This window comes from Pelmatolapia mariae, linkage group LG23 (genome assembly GCF_036321145.2).
Source record: "Pelmatolapia mariae isolate MD_Pm_ZW linkage group LG23, Pm_UMD_F_2, whole genome shotgun sequence".
NCBI lineage: Eukaryota > Metazoa > Chordata > Actinopteri > Cichliformes > Cichlidae > Pelmatolapia > Pelmatolapia mariae.
In genome coordinates, this window is record NC_086246.1 from 32464392 (window position 1) to 32482959 (window position 18568).

General features: G+C 37.7%; 1 protein-coding gene across 1 annotated transcript; it reads right to left on the reverse strand.

Annotated features, from left to right (window-relative positions):
• Window positions 1-7980: 7980 nt before the first annotated feature.
• LOC134620353 (uncharacterized) lies at window positions 7981-13355 on the reverse strand. The gene is made up of 9 exons (XM_063466496.1): window positions 13051-13355; window positions 11651-11863; window positions 11211-11350; window positions 10318-10864; window positions 9461-9777; window positions 9159-9340; window positions 8887-9059; window positions 8374-8588; window positions 7981-8237 (listed from the first exon to the last, which is right to left on the reverse strand). Exons 1-9 carry the CDS (start codon window positions 13353-13355, stop codon window positions 7981-7983), a joined length of 2349 nt encoding a protein of 782 aa, XP_063322566.1.
• Window positions 13356-18568: the final 5213 nt, after the last annotated feature.

The following is an 18568-nucleotide window of genomic DNA, read 5'->3' on the forward strand; positions in this document are numbered from 1 at the left end:
GTGGGTGCTTGCTCGTGTCGACAGTTCTCCGTTTCCGGAAATGTACGATAAAGATCATTTTTTGAGCTTTGACCACTCTGAGTCCAGTCTTTCTCTTTCGCTAAAAGAATTCAAAAAGAACCCAATTTAATACCTCCCAGCCCATTGTTCCTTCAGTGGGCTGGTTTCAGTCATTATGCAAAGGTACTGTTTATAAGGTTGGGGAAACCTGCAGTCAGATGAGACTGAAGCAGTCACTTGGATGAGTGACGAAATGTTTCTCCCACAAAACGCTACATCCAGATGAACGGAATCAACTTTTGGAGGTTGAATGTGTTATTTAGGTGTTTACATTCAACATTTACTAGTACTTTTCGCATAAAGTACTAGTACGTTTGGAGTGGAGGGCCCACTCCTGAAGACCTTCTATGACTCTGTGGTGGCCTCAGCCATCTTTTATGGTGTGGTCTGCTGGGGTGGCAGCATCTCTGCTGGGGACAGGAAGAGACTAAACAGGCTGATCCGAAGGGCCAGCTCTGTTCTAGGATGCCCTCTGGACCCAGTGGAGGTTGTGAGTGACAGGAGAATGGTGGCTAAGCTGTCATCCCTGCTGGACAACATCTCCCACCCCATGCATGAGACTGTGACAGCACTGAGCAGCTCCTTCAGTGGGAGACTGCGGCACCCACGGTGTGGGACGGAGAGATTTCGCAGGTCTTTCCTCCCCACTGCTGTCAGACTCCACAACAAAGACTTTAACTGATCATACACACACATCCACAAATGTGCAATAACACAAATGTGCAATAATCTTTCTGGCACCGTTGTATTTTTCACTCTGTTGTATATAGCATTTGTATTCTATTTTTATCCTATTGTATATTTTATTCTATTTTATTCTACTGTATATAGTATTCTATTTTTATTCTATTCTGTACAGTTGTGTACTGTATTTATTCTTATTTTATTTTATTTTATTCTAATTGTCCTTCATAACTTTGCACTGTCCACTTCCTGCTGTGACAAAACAAATTTCCCACGTGTGGGACTAATAAAGGTTATCTTATCTTATCTTATCTTATCTTATAATCTATATAAATTACACAGTTTTATTAAACTGTAAGAAACTATATATGGTGTTAACAGCTTAAACAGATCCACCATAAAAACTGCAAAAACAAAAACAAACAACGAATAAACTTCTGATGAGCATCAAATCCTGTCTGTTTTTAGAGATTACTGAGTTTAGAATGATGTATTTTTTTTTTTTTTTTAAAGCCAAAAATACAACAGGCAATTCCTACACTGTAACTCTTGTCCGCATGACAGGAGCTGACTCTTAAGGCAAAATACAGTGGGTTTATTTACAGTGAAAAACACAAAATATATACACCAATCAGGCCTAACATTATGACCACCTGCCTAATATTTTATTGGTCCCCGTTTTGCTAAAACAGCCCTGACTTATCGAGCCATGGACTCACACAACACCTTGAAGGTTGAGTGGAGTCCTTCAGGACTTAACCTAATGATTGAAAAGAAAATGCTATTCACGAAACCAGGCTGCCTTCCTCCATTGCGCTTTGGTCCAGTTCTAATGCTCACATGCCCATTGGTGGTGCCTTCAGTGGTGGAAGTGGGTCGGTCTGATTGACCTGTATGCAGCCCCATACAAGACAAAGTGTGAATGTCTGTGTATTCTGACATGTTTCTACCAGAACCACCATTAACTTCTTCTGCAATTTGTGCTGAAGAAGTTGTTGGATTGGACCACATGGGCCACCCTTTGCTCCACATATCACCGTTGAACCTTGGCTGCCCATAACCCTGTCACTGGGTCACCAGAGATAATTAATTCACTAGCTGGGATCACATCCTCATTTAGGTTTGACAGTGTAGATAATGGCACATGGCTTTAGCATGAATTCAGGTTGGGGTTTGTGGAAAGCCTCAGACGGGACTGGCATTGGCTCCCAAGCCGGGCATATCCCCATCTAGTAATGAAAACTGAATGACTTGGAAAAAAGGAGGGAGGATGGGGAGTGAAAACGGGAACAATCAGTTTGTAGCGAAGATGGGAGAGCAATATATAGACAGAGAACAGGAAGGGGCATGTATGAAGGTGTTGTCCCACTCCTGAAATTCAGATATACAATTTTCAATTTGCAATGTAACTACAAAAGTTTCTTTTAATATTTGAATCAGGAATTACAGTAGATGAATGTGTTTTTATCTAGTGTTAGTGTTTTCAAAAAGATACATGTCCCTGACGAACATTCCCTCAACATTGCTGAAATAGTTTCAAAAAGTGAAAAGACTGTGTGGAAATGAGTATCATCAGAGGTCAGGGGTTCCTCTGCACAAGTATAGCTTTGATTAAGTTGTTTGCTCCTCTGAAAATCCCCTGAAATCAGTCTTACTGGGTCACACTAACAACACAGGTCCAGATTCTATTCTCACTTTTTTGCTCGTTCATCTGCAAAAAACTTCACCTCAGGAACATCGGTTGGTTTCTGCTTCAACAATATCTCCAGTCAAAGTGAAGGACTTTGACTTTCTTCTTCTTATAACCATTCTTTAGTAAACCATGTCTCCCAAGGGTTTTTACCTTGCTGCATCTTCATTTTCCTCCTGACATTCTGTTGATTTTCAGATGAGTGTTGGGGAATGTTTCCATAAGATCACCATCAGGCCAACAACAGGATAGCTGCTAGGATGTTCTTGGAAGTCTGTGAAGAGAAGCATGACATAATTTTTTAAACTGAAGAAAATGTCAATCTGAGGGACCTAAGTGACCAACTTGTGTGCTGATGATTGCTGTTTGACCCACTTTATCTTTAGATTAGTTTCAGAGACATATATACTATATGGCAACATTACCTGGTGAGAGGTGCTTTTGGCAACTTTCAAGTTAATCTCCCTTTCTTTGAATTCATCTGATACTCTTCAAGTATTGCTGATGATCAATTTCCACAAATGTGTTGTAAAAATCAGACTATCATCTATCAGTAATAGATCCCTTCCAGCCATCATCAATTATCATTGATCAGTTATTTACACCCAACTGAGAACACCACACTACTTTAACCTTCAGATTTACTGTTAATATTAAATGTTTTCCAGAATTAATTAAAACAATGAAATATTTTCATTTCATTTATTTGATTTTTGTCTACTAAAGAGATTTTGTGATGCTCCAGATTGTATCAAAGAGTTCCCCAACTTTTTCTGCAGCTGTAGTCAGTCCACCTCATATTGGCAGTAAGTCATGATGACTACTGACATTTTGAGGTGACTATGATAAAATTTATAAACACACGCAAGCAAAAAAGAAGGATTTGAAAATGCTTTAGAGAAATGCTGAACTGTGACAAGCAGAAAGTCGTTCAAACTGGCAGTTCTTAACCAACCTGAGAAGCTTAATCACTTAATAAGAGCTCAACATTCAGGTCACAGTAACTGCACTGGATCACATCCAATGAATTTCATTTTCGTTTTTTTTTTCCAGTGAGCCATTCATTTCTCTGCTATTCAAACTTTCTACTATATGTCCCAGTCACTGGCTCTCGGCAGACTCAATGAATGGTCATATTTAGATTATTTTCTAAATATAGTTACAGTATATGTTGAGCTTTCTGTAGAGCTCAACACATAATTGAGCTCTACAGGAAATCTGCTGCTGTTGGCTTGGGTGAATGATTTCATTTCACCAACAACCACCCACAGATTTCACCAAGACTTGGCAAGTAAACTCAGTTTGTCAATGTTATAAAGTGGTTACCAATGTCACACATCCGTTTATGTCTGCAAAAGGCCTCTAAATTGAGAATGGAAACTTTTCTGCATTTTAATAGAGGAAAATATACATATTTACATATTATTTAATGTTTAATCATTTTTACATGGACAAAAATCAGTATACATGAGACCACATAGATCTTCAGAGACAGAAAAAAAATAACATGAAATTGACATAATCTGAATCTCAAAGGTCCCTCGATTAACATCATCAAGCTTTTTAACTCAGCCATTCCTGTGTGTTTGATGGCATGCTTATGAATAAGAACTTTGGTCACATAGACTCTGAACTTGTAGTTATTTCCGAATCAGCTTTACTTCAAATACAGCAATTTGAAATAATATGGCAAATATCTGAGAAAGAGGGCAACCCACCATGTCCAAGACCATCTCTTAAAAGCGCTCTTTGTGCTTTAACATGTTTTAACTCACTCTATCATCAGCAGCCATTATAGAGGCTATAAAAACAAGATTTCAGATAGCACGATGCTCACGTTCCTCACGAGTACAGTATGAATCACAGGGAAAGGACTCAAAGAGCACTGAGAGACTTCTTAACACAAAGTTTCACTTTTTGGGACACTGCAGGATTTTTTCAGAAAGAAATGATCCATTTTTAAAACCTTTTAACATGTGTGAGGTCACTTTAGTCAGTTAATAACAGACTACAGACTACAACTTCATGTTGATCGTGCTTATGTTTAAAAACAAAATCAGTCAGAAAACAACATAAACATGAATTTGAATAAGACACGTTGTGTAATGTTAAATTAGAACATTTTCCATCTAAACAAACTGACAAAAAAAGCAAGTGTGATTACAAACAGACCAAAAAGTCAGAATATGTTGCATAAAATCAAATACGTCTGTTAGGAAATGCAGGTTAAATGTAATCTGTTTAAATACATGACTATTAATAGCCAAAATTTCAGTATCTCAATCTCTGTAGCTGTTTTTCTCTGAATAGTTTTAGTGATTCAGTTTCTTTCACAGTGAGTTATTAAGTGGTTGTGAATGTCTTATTATGAGGGGCCGTACAAGCCAAAATTCATTCTTTCACTCTCACATACATATATTCTTCTTTCAGGCACATGTATTGTCACTCTCACATACATATATTCTTCTTTCACACACATGTATTGTCACTCTCACGTACATATATTCTTCTTTCAGGCACACGTATTGTCACTCTCACATACATACATATATTTTCACTCTCACATACATATATTGTCATCTTGCACACCTTTATTCTTATTTCATATCCATGTATATTCACTCTCACATACATCCATTAATCTTCCTTTCACACACATGTATTCTATTTTTCTTAATGCTACATATTTTTATGCTGACATATATTTATTCTCCTTGCAGGTGCAGCCCTTTCTAGTCATATATATATACATACCCTTTACCTTTCAACACACATATATTTGTACTCCTATACTCATATATACAATCCCAGTGTTTATCCTTTACCCTTGCATACATACACTCTGACATTCACGTCTGCATTTCCTAACACAGGAAGTTCATCCTTTAAGCAGGAAGTCACTCTTAAACCAGGAAATGTAATACACTTGGAGAACTTACTTGACATACCCAGACCTAAACCAGAAGAACCAAGCAATGAAGCTGTTCAAAGTCATCCTGCTTTCTTTGCTAGTATTGCAGTTGATTTGTCGAGTAAGTAGTAATGAAAATGACATTAGAACTTTTTTAAATAATGTATTAGAATGTTTGGAACAAATTCAAAGAGAAGCTACAGATTCTTTTGTTCGTCAGAGGCTCCATAGAGAACTTGGTGATCACATTCAAACCTTATCTGGAATTTTGTCCATCTCAAGATTTATTGACGATGCAAGAAATAGAGAAGCAGTGAATACATTACAGTCCTTAAATGGATGGCTAAATTTTTTACTGACTGCTTATGAAACCAGACGAGGAACTACATCTGAGAACAGACTTGTCTTGCTACCTCCACCTCTCATGATTTGCTCTCAAGGTAGACCGCGATACAGCATTTCAAGAGAGCAAATATCTCATTTAGTATCTCTTGAAATGAACTGGCAAAGCATCTCAACATGCTTAGGGGTTAGCTCCCGTACTCTGTACAGGCACAGAGAGGAGCTTGGCATCGAGCCACTGACTTATGCGACATTATCCGATGAAAACCTGAACAGGGTTGTTAGGGAAATTCTTCAGTATACCACAAATGCAGGTGAATGATATGTGCATGGCAGCTTGAGGTCACGTGGGTTACGCATTCAAAGGTGGCGTGTAAGACAAAGTCTACAAGAAATTGACCACTTTGGACGTTCCCTCAGAAGACGCAATGCAATACGTCGACGACTGTACAGTGTTCCTTTCCCCAATCAGTTATGGTGAGAAAATTCTAACAGAAAAACAGTCCTGATTTTAAGTCTATAGCGAAATGGATTATCTAAAGCAAAATAACTCATTGTTTTATTTACTCAAACTTGTGCATATCCTTGACCATGTCATAGTTTCCCCATACATAACTTATACTTATTTCATTTTTCTATAGGCATATAGATGGAAACCACAAACTTGTGAGATGGAGGATGGTGTTCCATGGCTGTGTGGATGGTTTCAGTAGAACCATCATCTACCTTGCGTGTTTAGATAACAACAGGGCATCAAGTGTTTTGTCACTGTTCATGGTTGGTGTTCAGAACTTTGGAATGCCATCCAGAGTGAGATGTGATCATGGACTAGAAAACACTGGTGTTGCCCGTTTCATGCTTTACAGGCAAGGACTGAACAGGCATAGTGTTATCACTGGCAGGTCTGTGCATAATCAAAGAATTGAGCGATTATGGGCAGAATTAAATCGAGTGGTCTCATATCATTTTGTTAATCTTTTCAATTTTATAGAGGAGCATGGTGTATTAGATTCACTTAATGAGGTCCATTTATTTTGTCTTCATTATATATATTTGCCTCGTATTCAAAGAGCTGCCACAGAATTTCAGAACCAGTGGAATAACCATGGACTTTCAACACAAGGAGGGAAAACCCCTCTTCAGCTGTGGCAAAGGGGCATTATCAACAATGCAGGAATACATAACCCAAATATGAATGGTATTTGTGAAAATGACTTTGGTATTGATGAATGCAGACCACTGCCAGAGCTGGAGAAAAACAATAATGTCCTTGTTCCATCAATTAACATTTCCATCAGTGACACCATGATGGTTACACTTCAACAGACCTTTGATCCATTTGAAGATGATGGCAATAACGGTATAGATTTATTTTGCAACCTTGTTCATTTTCTTGAGAGACAATCCTAAAATATCAATAAGGCCTCTGGAGAAATTTCATTTACTGTAATTGTGGTTGTGCAGCTTAAAAAGAATACAGTGCCAAGACTGTTGTTAGTTCAGTATTATTAGAAGTTTAGTCACAGCTTTAAATTTCAAGAATGCTACTCTCAACCTTTACATGCATGTTGACGGTTTGTATACAATTTTAAAGAATTTATGAGTTGTATTATGTGAGTGTGTTGAGATTTTACAACCATGTTTTGTTTTAAAACACCTTGTTAAAAGAAAAAATAAATTTGTGCAACCACATTTTATTGAGGTTTTTGGTAATCACAATCACCAGATGTATTGTCTTGGAACAAGATGACTGAAACTGATAACATTAACATTAATACAGTCAGTAAATTCATCAAACATGGATCACTGATCAAATAGAATAGAAGTGTCAGATAAACAATATTGAAGAACACCAGAGAATAAAAGCAACAAACAAGTACAAAGCTAGAAAACAAAAAATAATCACAATGCACATAAATTAATGCAATGAAAAAAAAACTGAAATGAATTATGTTAGTCCTTATAACTATTGTATACTTGTAGAAAGGTATCCTGACAAGCAAAAAGACTTGAAGCAAATGAACATTTGTTAAAAGGTCAATGCAAAAACAGAGCCTCCAATCACAAAATAGGTGTGTGAAATATGAAATATGGCAACATAAAGTAAATTCAGCTTGGTCTCAAGTGTGTTAGTTGGTGTTTTAGGTGAAACATATTTTGTTTGATTTCTGGGAAAGAAAATGCAATGATAGTCAAACCAAAAAAAAAAAACCCCTTAGAATTACTTAATGATTGACACTCATTAATTTAACTGAGTGCAAAGCTCAGATTAGCATACTAACCTGACCAGGAATTAAGCTATTCCAAAACCATGTGTATTACCTAATGCAAAGTCCATATTCTCCTGAAAGTCTTTGTAAGAGGTATGAAGTGGTAACTTTAAACAATTGATGCACGTGTTTGCAATGGGTAGTTTAGACATGATTTGTGCATCAGGCTCTTGGTGGAGAAATTCAATGGACGGTTGTGGAGAGAAGCCAATTGGTGGAACAGTGTTGGCTCCAGTGGCGAAGGCAAGAATTGTCCCCAGCTTCTGTGTTCCGTCTTGATCTAAAGGAAAAGCAATACTGTCAAAAATGGCATTAAAGACAAAAAACACAGCAAGCATTTCTACTTTTAACTGATTCAATGAAAAGACGCACTGCATTATAAATTGAACACACAATGCTTAAAACGCTAAATTTACCTTCTGCATCTGTTAGGTAGTCTCTCCAGAAACCAATGACAACTGCTTCAACATGCCTTTTATTGCTCCCAGCTGGAGAAAGGCGAATGGTAAAGAGGCTGTCAAGAAGGTCAGCTGTAAGCACTGAAGGTGACCAGCATAGAAGGGTGCGAAAACTCTCTGGGTGAGCTTGGATTTTGTCCAGCACCTCAAGTGTCCGTAGTCCATCCTGAAATCTAAATGATAATCAGAATTACCTTTAAAATCACAAATCACATAAAAAATGAATGGATCCAAGAAGTATAATCTAACACATATGAATTATATATACAATAATTTTTACTTCAGATTATTCACATCATCAAAAGTGTATATCCCAAATCTGCATTTTTCATGTGATGCTGGCACCTTTGGAGACATGGTGTACCTACACATAAAGAAATGTCACACAAAATTCCCAGAATATAAGGCAATCAGCACGGGTCTGAGTTACTTATTGGACAATAATAAATACATACATACATACATACATACCTTTCAAATGGACCACGGAATCTGTGTATTACTTGGAACATGAGAATGTCATGTATAAGCAGATCCTTGTCTTCCAGCCTCCGCAGCGGCCTCAGGCAGCCAGCATTGGCTAAGTATTCCTGAAGTGGCTCAGTTGCTACTATCAGATCTTCAAAGGATTTACACTCTTTAACCTTCAAATAAAAAAATAATGGGCCCCAATTAATACATGGAGTAGAACGAAATGCACACAATACTAAAACATTATCCAACAACTGACAAATCAGTTTTACCCTTTTAATTTTTTCACGCAGGTCACTATTGGCAACATCTTCTAAAACTGGTTTAACCAAATCTGGGCCATCAACAAGGCAAGAGAAGAGTGTTGGGGACAGAAAGCCTGCTGGTGGACCACCATGTACAAGGCTTACTGCAATGGCTCTGCCTGCAATGAAGTACCTATCCTCCCTCATGGCTAGAAATAATGAAAAATATTACATGTCAATAGATGCATAAAAGCGCTTGACAAGAACTTCATAAAAATGATTTTTTTATTGCATTACTCCAGGGATATCAGCCTAAAATCAATACATACCAGCACTATCAAGCGCCAAGTTCATTTTGCCTTCTTCACCCTCAAACATTGGAGACAGGGGCAAAGCTTCGATCAGAAGTCTTAGAAATTCTCTTCTTGGTCCACCCAAGTCAACAGCCTCTTCAGGTACTCCCATATCGTCAGAAAACCTGACAGAAATTGTGTGGCATGGATCATATGTCGCTCGTTTAAAACCTCTAATTGCTCCATCCAGGACTGTTGATCTATTAATGTTGAACTTGCATTTCTTCTGTTGGTTTATTTTTGCAGAAAGTTCCTCCAAAATATCTTTTGCTGATACCAAACAACTTGAAGTCCTGTAGGATTTAAAAAAAAAGAAAAAAATATTGAAAAGAACATCAGTAAAAACATTCACATACAAGGGCTACAAGGACATACAAAGTGTTGTCAAAATCAGAATCAGCATACTTTATTAATCCCTAAAGGAAATAATATAATCATAAGCAAAATGTACAAAGGAGTATATTGCTCAGTGGCTATATATATTGTTTATATGTTTTGGAGAACTAGAAAGCACTAGAGCAAAGAAAAATAGTTTCAATGCACAATAAGTAAATAACAATAAGTAAATTTCATTTCATTGTCAGATAGGCTCTGTTAAAAATTCGCTGCCTATTTCAAATAAAATAAAATTTGCCAGCATTACAGCATTATCATTTGACTCTGTAGACATTATTCAAAAAACTGTTTTGTTAACAGCAAATATAAATAAAATATATGCATATAAATATCTGAGGATGTATTACACTCCTTCACAACACTGATTACAGAATTGAATTGCAACAAATATGGTGTGTTTAATTGGCTACTGTAAAACATTTGTATTTGAAACTAACCTTTCGCTCTGCAGGCTTGCTAGTATAGCCTGGTTAAGTTCCTCATCATCAGAAGACATGTCAGATAGTGGAGTCATGATTGAAAGGTAGTTATCGTAGTTTACAGATTGACTGTGTGTTGATGTAGAGGGTAATGGTGAACAATGATTCTCTGGATTCCTGGTCTGGTAGGGTGAGCTTGAGGTATTTTGGCACGTCAGGACCAGAACTGGATCACTTAAAGATGCAGATGATGAGGTAGAAGGCTGAGTAGTGGAAGGGTAGATTTCCAATGAAGACACTGGTAACTGGCTGAAGGAAATATTTGTTGAAGCGCTGCTGTACTTGTCTGAGATACTACTTTCATGGGGCAAGGCAGGAGTTTCCGTTAATAATGTTCCATTACCAACTGATGAGGCAGGAGATTGCGTAGGAGCAGAGATTGGTTGAAAGGCAGCTGTTGAACTGGCAAAACTGTCTGAAGATGATGAGCGCAGCTGCCTTGATGAAACAGGGTTTTCTTCACAGTTTTCCTCACTGCTGTAGCTTGTAATATCATCCTTAGAAATAAAATAATAATAATTCACATTTATTGAATTTGAACATTAAATACCATCTATCCAACCTTATCTGCTTATTCTTATCAGAGGTGGGGTGCTTGGAGCCTATCCCAGCTACCATAGGGTGAGAAATTTCAAGAGTTAATAGATCCTTCTCACAATTACTTTTACATACTAGGCAGACAAAATTGTAACACATCTCCTGAACAGCAGTAGTCTTATGTTCTATAATTCACAAACAGTCCAACAGAGCAGCTGTAAGTTTAAGTTTAAGTTCAAAGGTTGTTTATGCACCAATTTTTGGTCTTAATATTATTACTGTACAGTGCTATGTAGATTCATTCAAAAAATAACGTACCAAAATTGGTTTTGATGGTCTGATGTATAGGGCTATCGATTTATAAATTTTATGTATCAGATTTGCATCCAGCTCCTGTCCTGCTCGCAGTTTGGGCGCAATCAGTCTGTTGCCACAAGCCATCAGAAACTCCAGGCTGGAAAACAGTTAAATTGTAAAATGTTTAAAATCCAAAACAGCTAAAATGTTCCAATAACTTTACTTACTTAAACCAGTAGTAACGGAAGTAAACTTTATACAAATGTCAAAAAAGTATGCCAAAAATGGAGTGTTCAAGAAAGGATAACTGCTTTGGTTCTTTTAGTTTAGTTTACTGATTCATGTCTACCTGTTCTCTGACTTAAATCGTTATGTAAAGCTTTAAAATGCCTAGATATCGAAAAGACTACAGACAAAAGCTGTGTCGCATTAGGTTTCGACTGCCAGCACAACCTACCTTACATCAACAGAAAGTTTATCTCCAAAGGCGTCCCTTATTTGTTCAGAGACAGTTTTCTGGTCCCAGGATTTTTGGAATTCAAATCCATTCAATATATGCCCTTGTTCATGTAAATGTTGTTTAGTGCGATGCTTGACAACAACACTGCTTGATGGCCGTGGAAGAAGGATGACATCTTTGTTGAAAGTATCATGATAATGTGTCTTGGCCCTATAAAACAAAACAGAAACTATTTTCAGATTTATGTTTCCTTTGTTTTATTTACCTATACTTAGAAACTATCAGTTCCTTAAGAAAGTTGCTAATGTCACTTGGTAGTGACCAGCTTACACGTTAAACTGTTGCTAAGCATTTATAAATAAAATAAAATGTTACACAGTTCATATTAAAAAAACAGTATCACAGCTAGCCATTTAGCCCACTTGAATATGTTTAAAGTTGCTCGTGTATGCAAGAGTTGAGTATAATAGCAAACACAAATAACAGAAACATAATTCGAAAGAATAAAAATGCATAAAGTAATAGCATGCTTATAAATTGCCTTTGAAAAAAAATGGAAATGTACGTAAAATAGAAAATGTTTTGGGGTTCGACCATTTTAATTCACTGAAGCTTGAATAATATATATATATATATATATATATATATATATATATATATATATATACACACACACACACACACACACACATATATAGTACAATGAAAGAAAATCTAAATGCTCCAGTTCAACTACAGTGCGGCCCCCTCAATCACAAAAGCTCAAAAAATAAACTGCATAAGGATTTTTTTTTACTGCTCTTTAAAATGAAATACGCCTACAAAGAGGCATACAAAGAAACATTTGCTATTAGTTTTTACTTTGAGTAAAGAACAAAAAAGACACCAATCATATTTCTTTTTTTTTCTTGTTTCATACACACACTGTAGAAACTGGACTGAAGGCATGACCTGGCATCCATGTTTATCTACCTCTACAGTGGTACAGATATTGAGATTGAACACAGAGTTGGATTGATGTCTTCTAGCAAGATTAAAATTATACCCCAAAAAATAAATAAATAAATACAAAACTAAACAAAAATCACAAGAAAATTAACCCAACCTTTTATTTAGCAGGCTAATGTAGCTAGCACCTCCCACATTAATAAAGAACATTAAGTATAAAGTAATCTTAAAGTAAGCATCAACTTACACTCGGGTCACAAGTACAAACAGCCACTAATATTGAAATAAATGCCACGGTCTTTACTGTTTTAATGTGGATGCTGCTGAATAAATTAGCTAGGGCTAAAATTTTATAAGGGTAACAAAGTGCGTTGCTAAATCAGCAAAGCATATTTCGTATTTTGTATTTCGCAGTTGTAGAGTTAGGTGGCAATCTGTTTTGTTCTTACCTTTTCCTTGATCTGCAGTTCCAGTTGCCAAAGTGTTTCTGGGTCTGATATCGCAAAGACTGCCCCACTCCAGTCGAACTCCGTGTAGCTACTTGGCTCGTTGAAGCTACCCGGGTGTTAGCTGGTCTAAAAAGTTCCCTCATCTCACTTTCCACCGTGCTGTGGGTAACACTGGGTGCAGTTGAGCCCGTCCCATCTCGATCAAGTGACGAGGACAACGATGTGACCGTTTCAGGAGATGATAAAATATTTCTTAACACCCCGATAGCTTGCTGAAGAGCTCGAGTTTCTTTTCCAACCTCCATGCTGTCAGGCACTTGAAAGTGACCCGCGCGTGCTTCTCAGCCAATCACAGCGGTACAGACACCCAGCCTTCCGTTTCCATTAAACTCCTTCCGTTTCCACTATACTCTTTCATTCACATACATTATTCTCTTGCATACATATATTTTCTTCTGACATGTATGCATTCTCTTCTTACATACATATATTATTTGTAAGAATGCATATTGAATTCATGTAAATGACAGAAAAATGTAGGAATGCATAAATGAAAACGTATGTATGTGAGAGTGAAAATATATGTGTGTGAGGGTGAAAATATATGTGTGTGAGAGTGAAAATATATGTGTGTGAGGGTGAAAATATATGTGTGTGAGAGTGAAAATATATGTGTGTGAAAGAAGAATGTATGTATGTGAGAGTGAAAATATATGTGTGAAAGAAGAATGTATGTATGTGAGAGTGAAAATATATGTGTGTGAAAGAAGAATGTATGTATGTGAGAGTGAAAGAATGAATTTTGGCTTGTACGGCCCCTCATATCTTATATTTGCTCTGTTTATTAACTCTGTCCTGTCACGTGCCCATGTCAGTGTGCGTAAGTATGTTCTTTGTTCTGAAGGCACGTTTTACAGCCTTTGTCAGATCCATCTTTACACCCTGTGCGAAAACCTCAACAGCTCATCTCTTCGCAGTATAAAGGCAGATCATCTTTAGATGATCATTACAGATAAACAGCTGTGTGTGTGACCTTTGTCCTCTTAAAATGAATGAAGGTGTTGAGATCAAGGAACTGAATGTTATGCAGCCAAAAACATTCTACAAGTTCTTCCTTTATGACTCGACATAAAGAGGCTTTAAGGTGATTGGAGAATCATCAATATCCAAGTGTGTGTGCCACAATGCACCATTTTGGTTTCAACTGCAAATCCTCAAATGTCAGGTGGAAATATGTAAACTTATCATAAAAATCCCAATTTAAGTGATTTAAATAAGTTTGAAATGCTGATGAGAGAAAATATCATTGAGTCTGTACAAATACTCACTGAGTAAGTAAAGAACAAAAGAGAAAGTCAACACTCAGATGAGAAAAAGGAAATTACAGATGATGAGAGAAATTATAAGATTTCATCTGGATGCTAAGCACTAACAAACTAGCAGGTGCAGTAGCGGTTTTAGATACGGGCGACACGGGCGTTGCCCGGGGCGGCATCGTGGTGGGGGGCGGCATCACGGGCATCGGCAAAAAAAAGAAAGAAAAAAATTACTCGTACTCATCCTGCCCCGACATCAACCAGCACATATTGGGAATGGCATAGGCACCGATCGGCTTTCTATCGCCCATTTGCTGGGAGTAAGGGCGCCCTCCGTTTGCGAGATGCGCCTGCTGCTTGCGGCACAGGGACGGGAGGGCGGGGCGGCGGGGGATTCTCTGGCTGGCTGGAGCAGCATCCAATAACCAACTCGCAAAATAAAACAAAATAAAAACAAAACAACAAACACGAAAACACCAGACATCATGATACAGACTTTGCACCGGTGTTTTTTCGAAATTCTATACGCGAAAAGTGAGTGCGAGAGCCCTCGGTGCGCCTGCTCGCTGCTGAAGTCAAAGTAAACTTTATTGTCATCTCCGCTACATACAGTCCAGTATATAGAGAGACGAGACGACGAGGCTCCAGTTACAGCAGTGCAAGTAAACAAACAATAAATATAAGAAGAGTAAGAAAATAAATATACACTTTAGGACCAGGGGTAAAGGGATCAATAACAATTTAAAATTTATAATTTACAGTTTGATGATTTAAAGTCTCACACACAACCCGTCGAAAGGGGAGGGGGTATGGGCAGAAATCTGTGCCATCAGAAACTGAATTTGAATAAGTTAAATTTGAATTTGAATTGCTCGGATTGAATCTGAATTGTAACTTGAATAAAAGCTTTTGAAAACTGAATTTGAATTAGTCTAATTTGAAATTGAATTTATGGTTTGAAAATGATCATCACTAAATTGAAATTGAATTTTATATTTTGAAAATGAATTGATTTGCTTTGAAACTGCATTTTATCCTTTAAAAATTCAGCTCTCGAATAATTTCAGTTTCACTTCTCACCATTCAGTTTCAGTTCTACAATTCAATTTCAGTTCCAAAATTCAGTTTTTTGGAACTTACATCCGGTTCCGGTTCAAGCGCAGATTAATAGAACTACATTTTGCCAGCGGACTGAAAGTGTTACTGACGGGAATCTACAGCGTCTTGAGCTGAATTAAGACTTCAGAAGTCATTCGTCATGTCGAATGACCAGCGGATAAACTCTCAGGTTGGTAATAAATGTATTACATGTATAAGAACAAGCGTCATGTTAACAAATGATAGCCGTAAGGTAACTTTTATGCTTATTGTAGCTGTTAGCTAAAAACGCTAATTTAGCGTAGTTTGCCCTGAATTCAGCTTTGACAAATATGATCGACTGTTTCTAGTAGAATTCCAAAGTTGTCATCTTGTACCCTGTCAGAGCCCTGTATGCTTGCAGAGACCCCTACAGTAGGGAAACATGCAAAACAGCGTCCAAACCTTTGTATTTTAGCTTTATTTATGTCTTACACAGCATCCCAACTCTTTAGCGAACTTAATAACTTTAGCTAAAGTGAATAGTTAGTCTAATTCATTAGTGCAGCATTACTGGATCACCTGTTTGAAGTGATATAATATGATATACAACTATCACTGAAACAGCAAACTTTGTAAATAAACAACACTTCTCATTCTCTAAACGTTTGGCCACAGCTGTAGATTACACTATCAGTGCTTTTTCACTCTTGACAATAATTACATTTCTAAATTCTCTTTGTGCATTTACAGGTAAACAATATCTAATATTTTAATCTAAATGACTGCTTTGTCTTTGAAAAGGTGAAGAGCCTGAGGCCGGTGACAGTCCAGTTCTACTCCAAGTACATCCTTACGGTGGCTCACAGGACAAGGCTACATTCCTGTCCTGCCAGAAGAGAAGAGAAACTTCAGAGTCTTCATGCAGTTCAACCACACCTGTCATATTCTGTATGACAGGGGTCTCAAACTCCAGTCCTTGAGGGCCGGTGTCATGCAACTTTTCCATGCGTCCCTGGTGCAACACACCTGAATACAATTAGTAGGTCATTAGCAAGAGTATACTTGAATGCATGCTGAGGTGGCAACCCCTAACCCTACCTACTCAAGTAAATTCAAGTAAATATATGTATTTGGAAACATATACTTCTAAAATACTTTCATTGCACCATGTTCATTCACTCATGAGCTGCTGTAACGTGAATCAAATGGCTGAATTGCCAACTCAGCATGCATTCAAGTTCTATACTCTTGCTAATGACCTACTAGGTGTGTTGCAACAGGGACACATGGAAAAGTTGCAGGACAGCGGCCCTCGAGGACTGGATTTTGAGACCCCTGCCGTATGGTGTTCATGCAGTTTTCTACCCCACAGTTACAGCATGTCTGACTGCCTGTTCAGCATATGCAAAAATATATGAGTTTATTAAGCATGTGATGACAAAGGCCTTCCATTATGGTATTTGTCATCACATGTCACAGACATCTGGATGATCATTTGGAATAAACAAAAAAACTAAAAACTTGTTACTTCATCTTTTATCTTTATTATTATTATTCTTATTTTACATTTTTCATTGTTAGGCATTAGGTTTATTTATAGTAGTCCTTTCCAACTTCTTTCCCTCTTCCATGTTACTGTGTCAGCATCTGTTTGGGGTTGGGAGTGGAACAGAAAGTAAGGAAATCCAAAGTGCCATTAAAACCAGGAGAGGTTCTTATATTTCAGAAGAAGGGATTAATTCAAAAGAAATGACCTCAATGCCATATTTTATTTAGGAACCCTAGAGAGCACTTTGCAAAATAACACATTCTTATAATTTCACCCTCAGATGAGCCAAGCTACGACTGTCAGGGAAGGTGATGTAGGTACAGAGCATGTGAGAGTGGTTAAGTTAATGTCTCTTGTCTAGATGAAGGCACAAGAGGGATCAATGGCAAGGCGTAGAGATTCAGTATCTTCAGTCTTCAGTGGACACTACATTTCTGGCACAAAACACCTGTAAAAGAAGGTCGATTTAGTAGGTGACCCGACAACTTCAGCCTGTCAAACATAGCAATGGAGCAGTATGTTTTAAAAAAAAAAACAAGTAATTAAGCATGCACTCAGTACCCTAAGAATTATTATGGTAGTTAAACACAGTGATAGCCACATATCATATCACTTCAAACGGAGGTGATCCAGTAATACTGCACTAATGAATTAGACTAACTATTCACTTTAGCCAAAGTTATTAAGTTAGCTAAAGAGTTGGGATGCTGTGTAAGACATAAATAAAGCTCAAATACAAAGGTTTGGACACCGTTTTGCATGTTTCCCTACTGTAGGGGTCTCTGCAAGCATACAGGGCTCTGAGAGGGTACAAGATGACAACTTTGGAATTCTACTAGAAACAGTCGATCATATTTGTTTGTCAAAGCTAAATCCAGGGCAAACTAGGCAAAAATTAGCGTTTTTAGCTAACAGCTACAATAAGCATAAAAGTTACTGTACAGCTATCATTTGTTAACATGACGCTTGTTCTTATACATGTAATACATTTATTACCAACCTGAGAGTTTATCCGCTGGTCATTCGACATGACGAATGACTTCTGAAGTGCGATGGGGCGATTGTGACTCAAGAGTTGGGAGTTCGCCTTGTAATCGGAAGGTTGCCGGTTCGAGCCCCGGCTTGGACAGTCTCAGTCGTTGTGTCCTTGGGCAAGACACTTCACCCGTTGCCTACTGGTGGTGGTCAGAGGGCCCGGTGGCGCCAGTGTCCGGCAGCCTCGCCTCTGTCAGTGCGCCCCAGGGTGGCTGTGGCTACAACGTAGCTTGCCATCACCAGTGTGTGAATGTGTGTGTGAATGGGTGGATGACTGGATATGTAAAGCGCTTTGGGGTCCTTAGGGACTAGTAAAGCGCTATATAAATACAGGCCATTTACCATTTGAAGTCTTAATTCAGCTCAAGACGCTGTAGATTCCCGTCAGTAACACTTTCGGTGTGCTGGTAAAACGTAGTTCTATTAATCTGCGCTTGTTTACTCTTGAACCGGATGCAAGTTCCAAAAAACTGAATTGTAGAACTGAAACTGAATGGTGAGAGTGAAACTGAAATTATTCGAGAGCTGAATTTTTAAA

Coding starts and splice junctions, on each gene's coding strand:
- LOC134620353 (XM_063466496.1), bottom strand. CDS start 13,355: ATGGAGGTTGGAAAAGAAACTCGAGCTCTTCAGCAAGCTATCGGGGTG. Junction 9,778..10,317: donor GCAAGCCTGCAGAGCGAAAG/GTTAGTTTCAAA, acceptor TAAATCCTACAG/GACTTCAAGTTGTTTGGTAT. Junction 9,341..9,460: donor CTTGGCGCTTGATAGTGCTG/GTATGTATTGAT, acceptor CATTATTTCTAG/CCATGAGGGAGGATAGGTAC.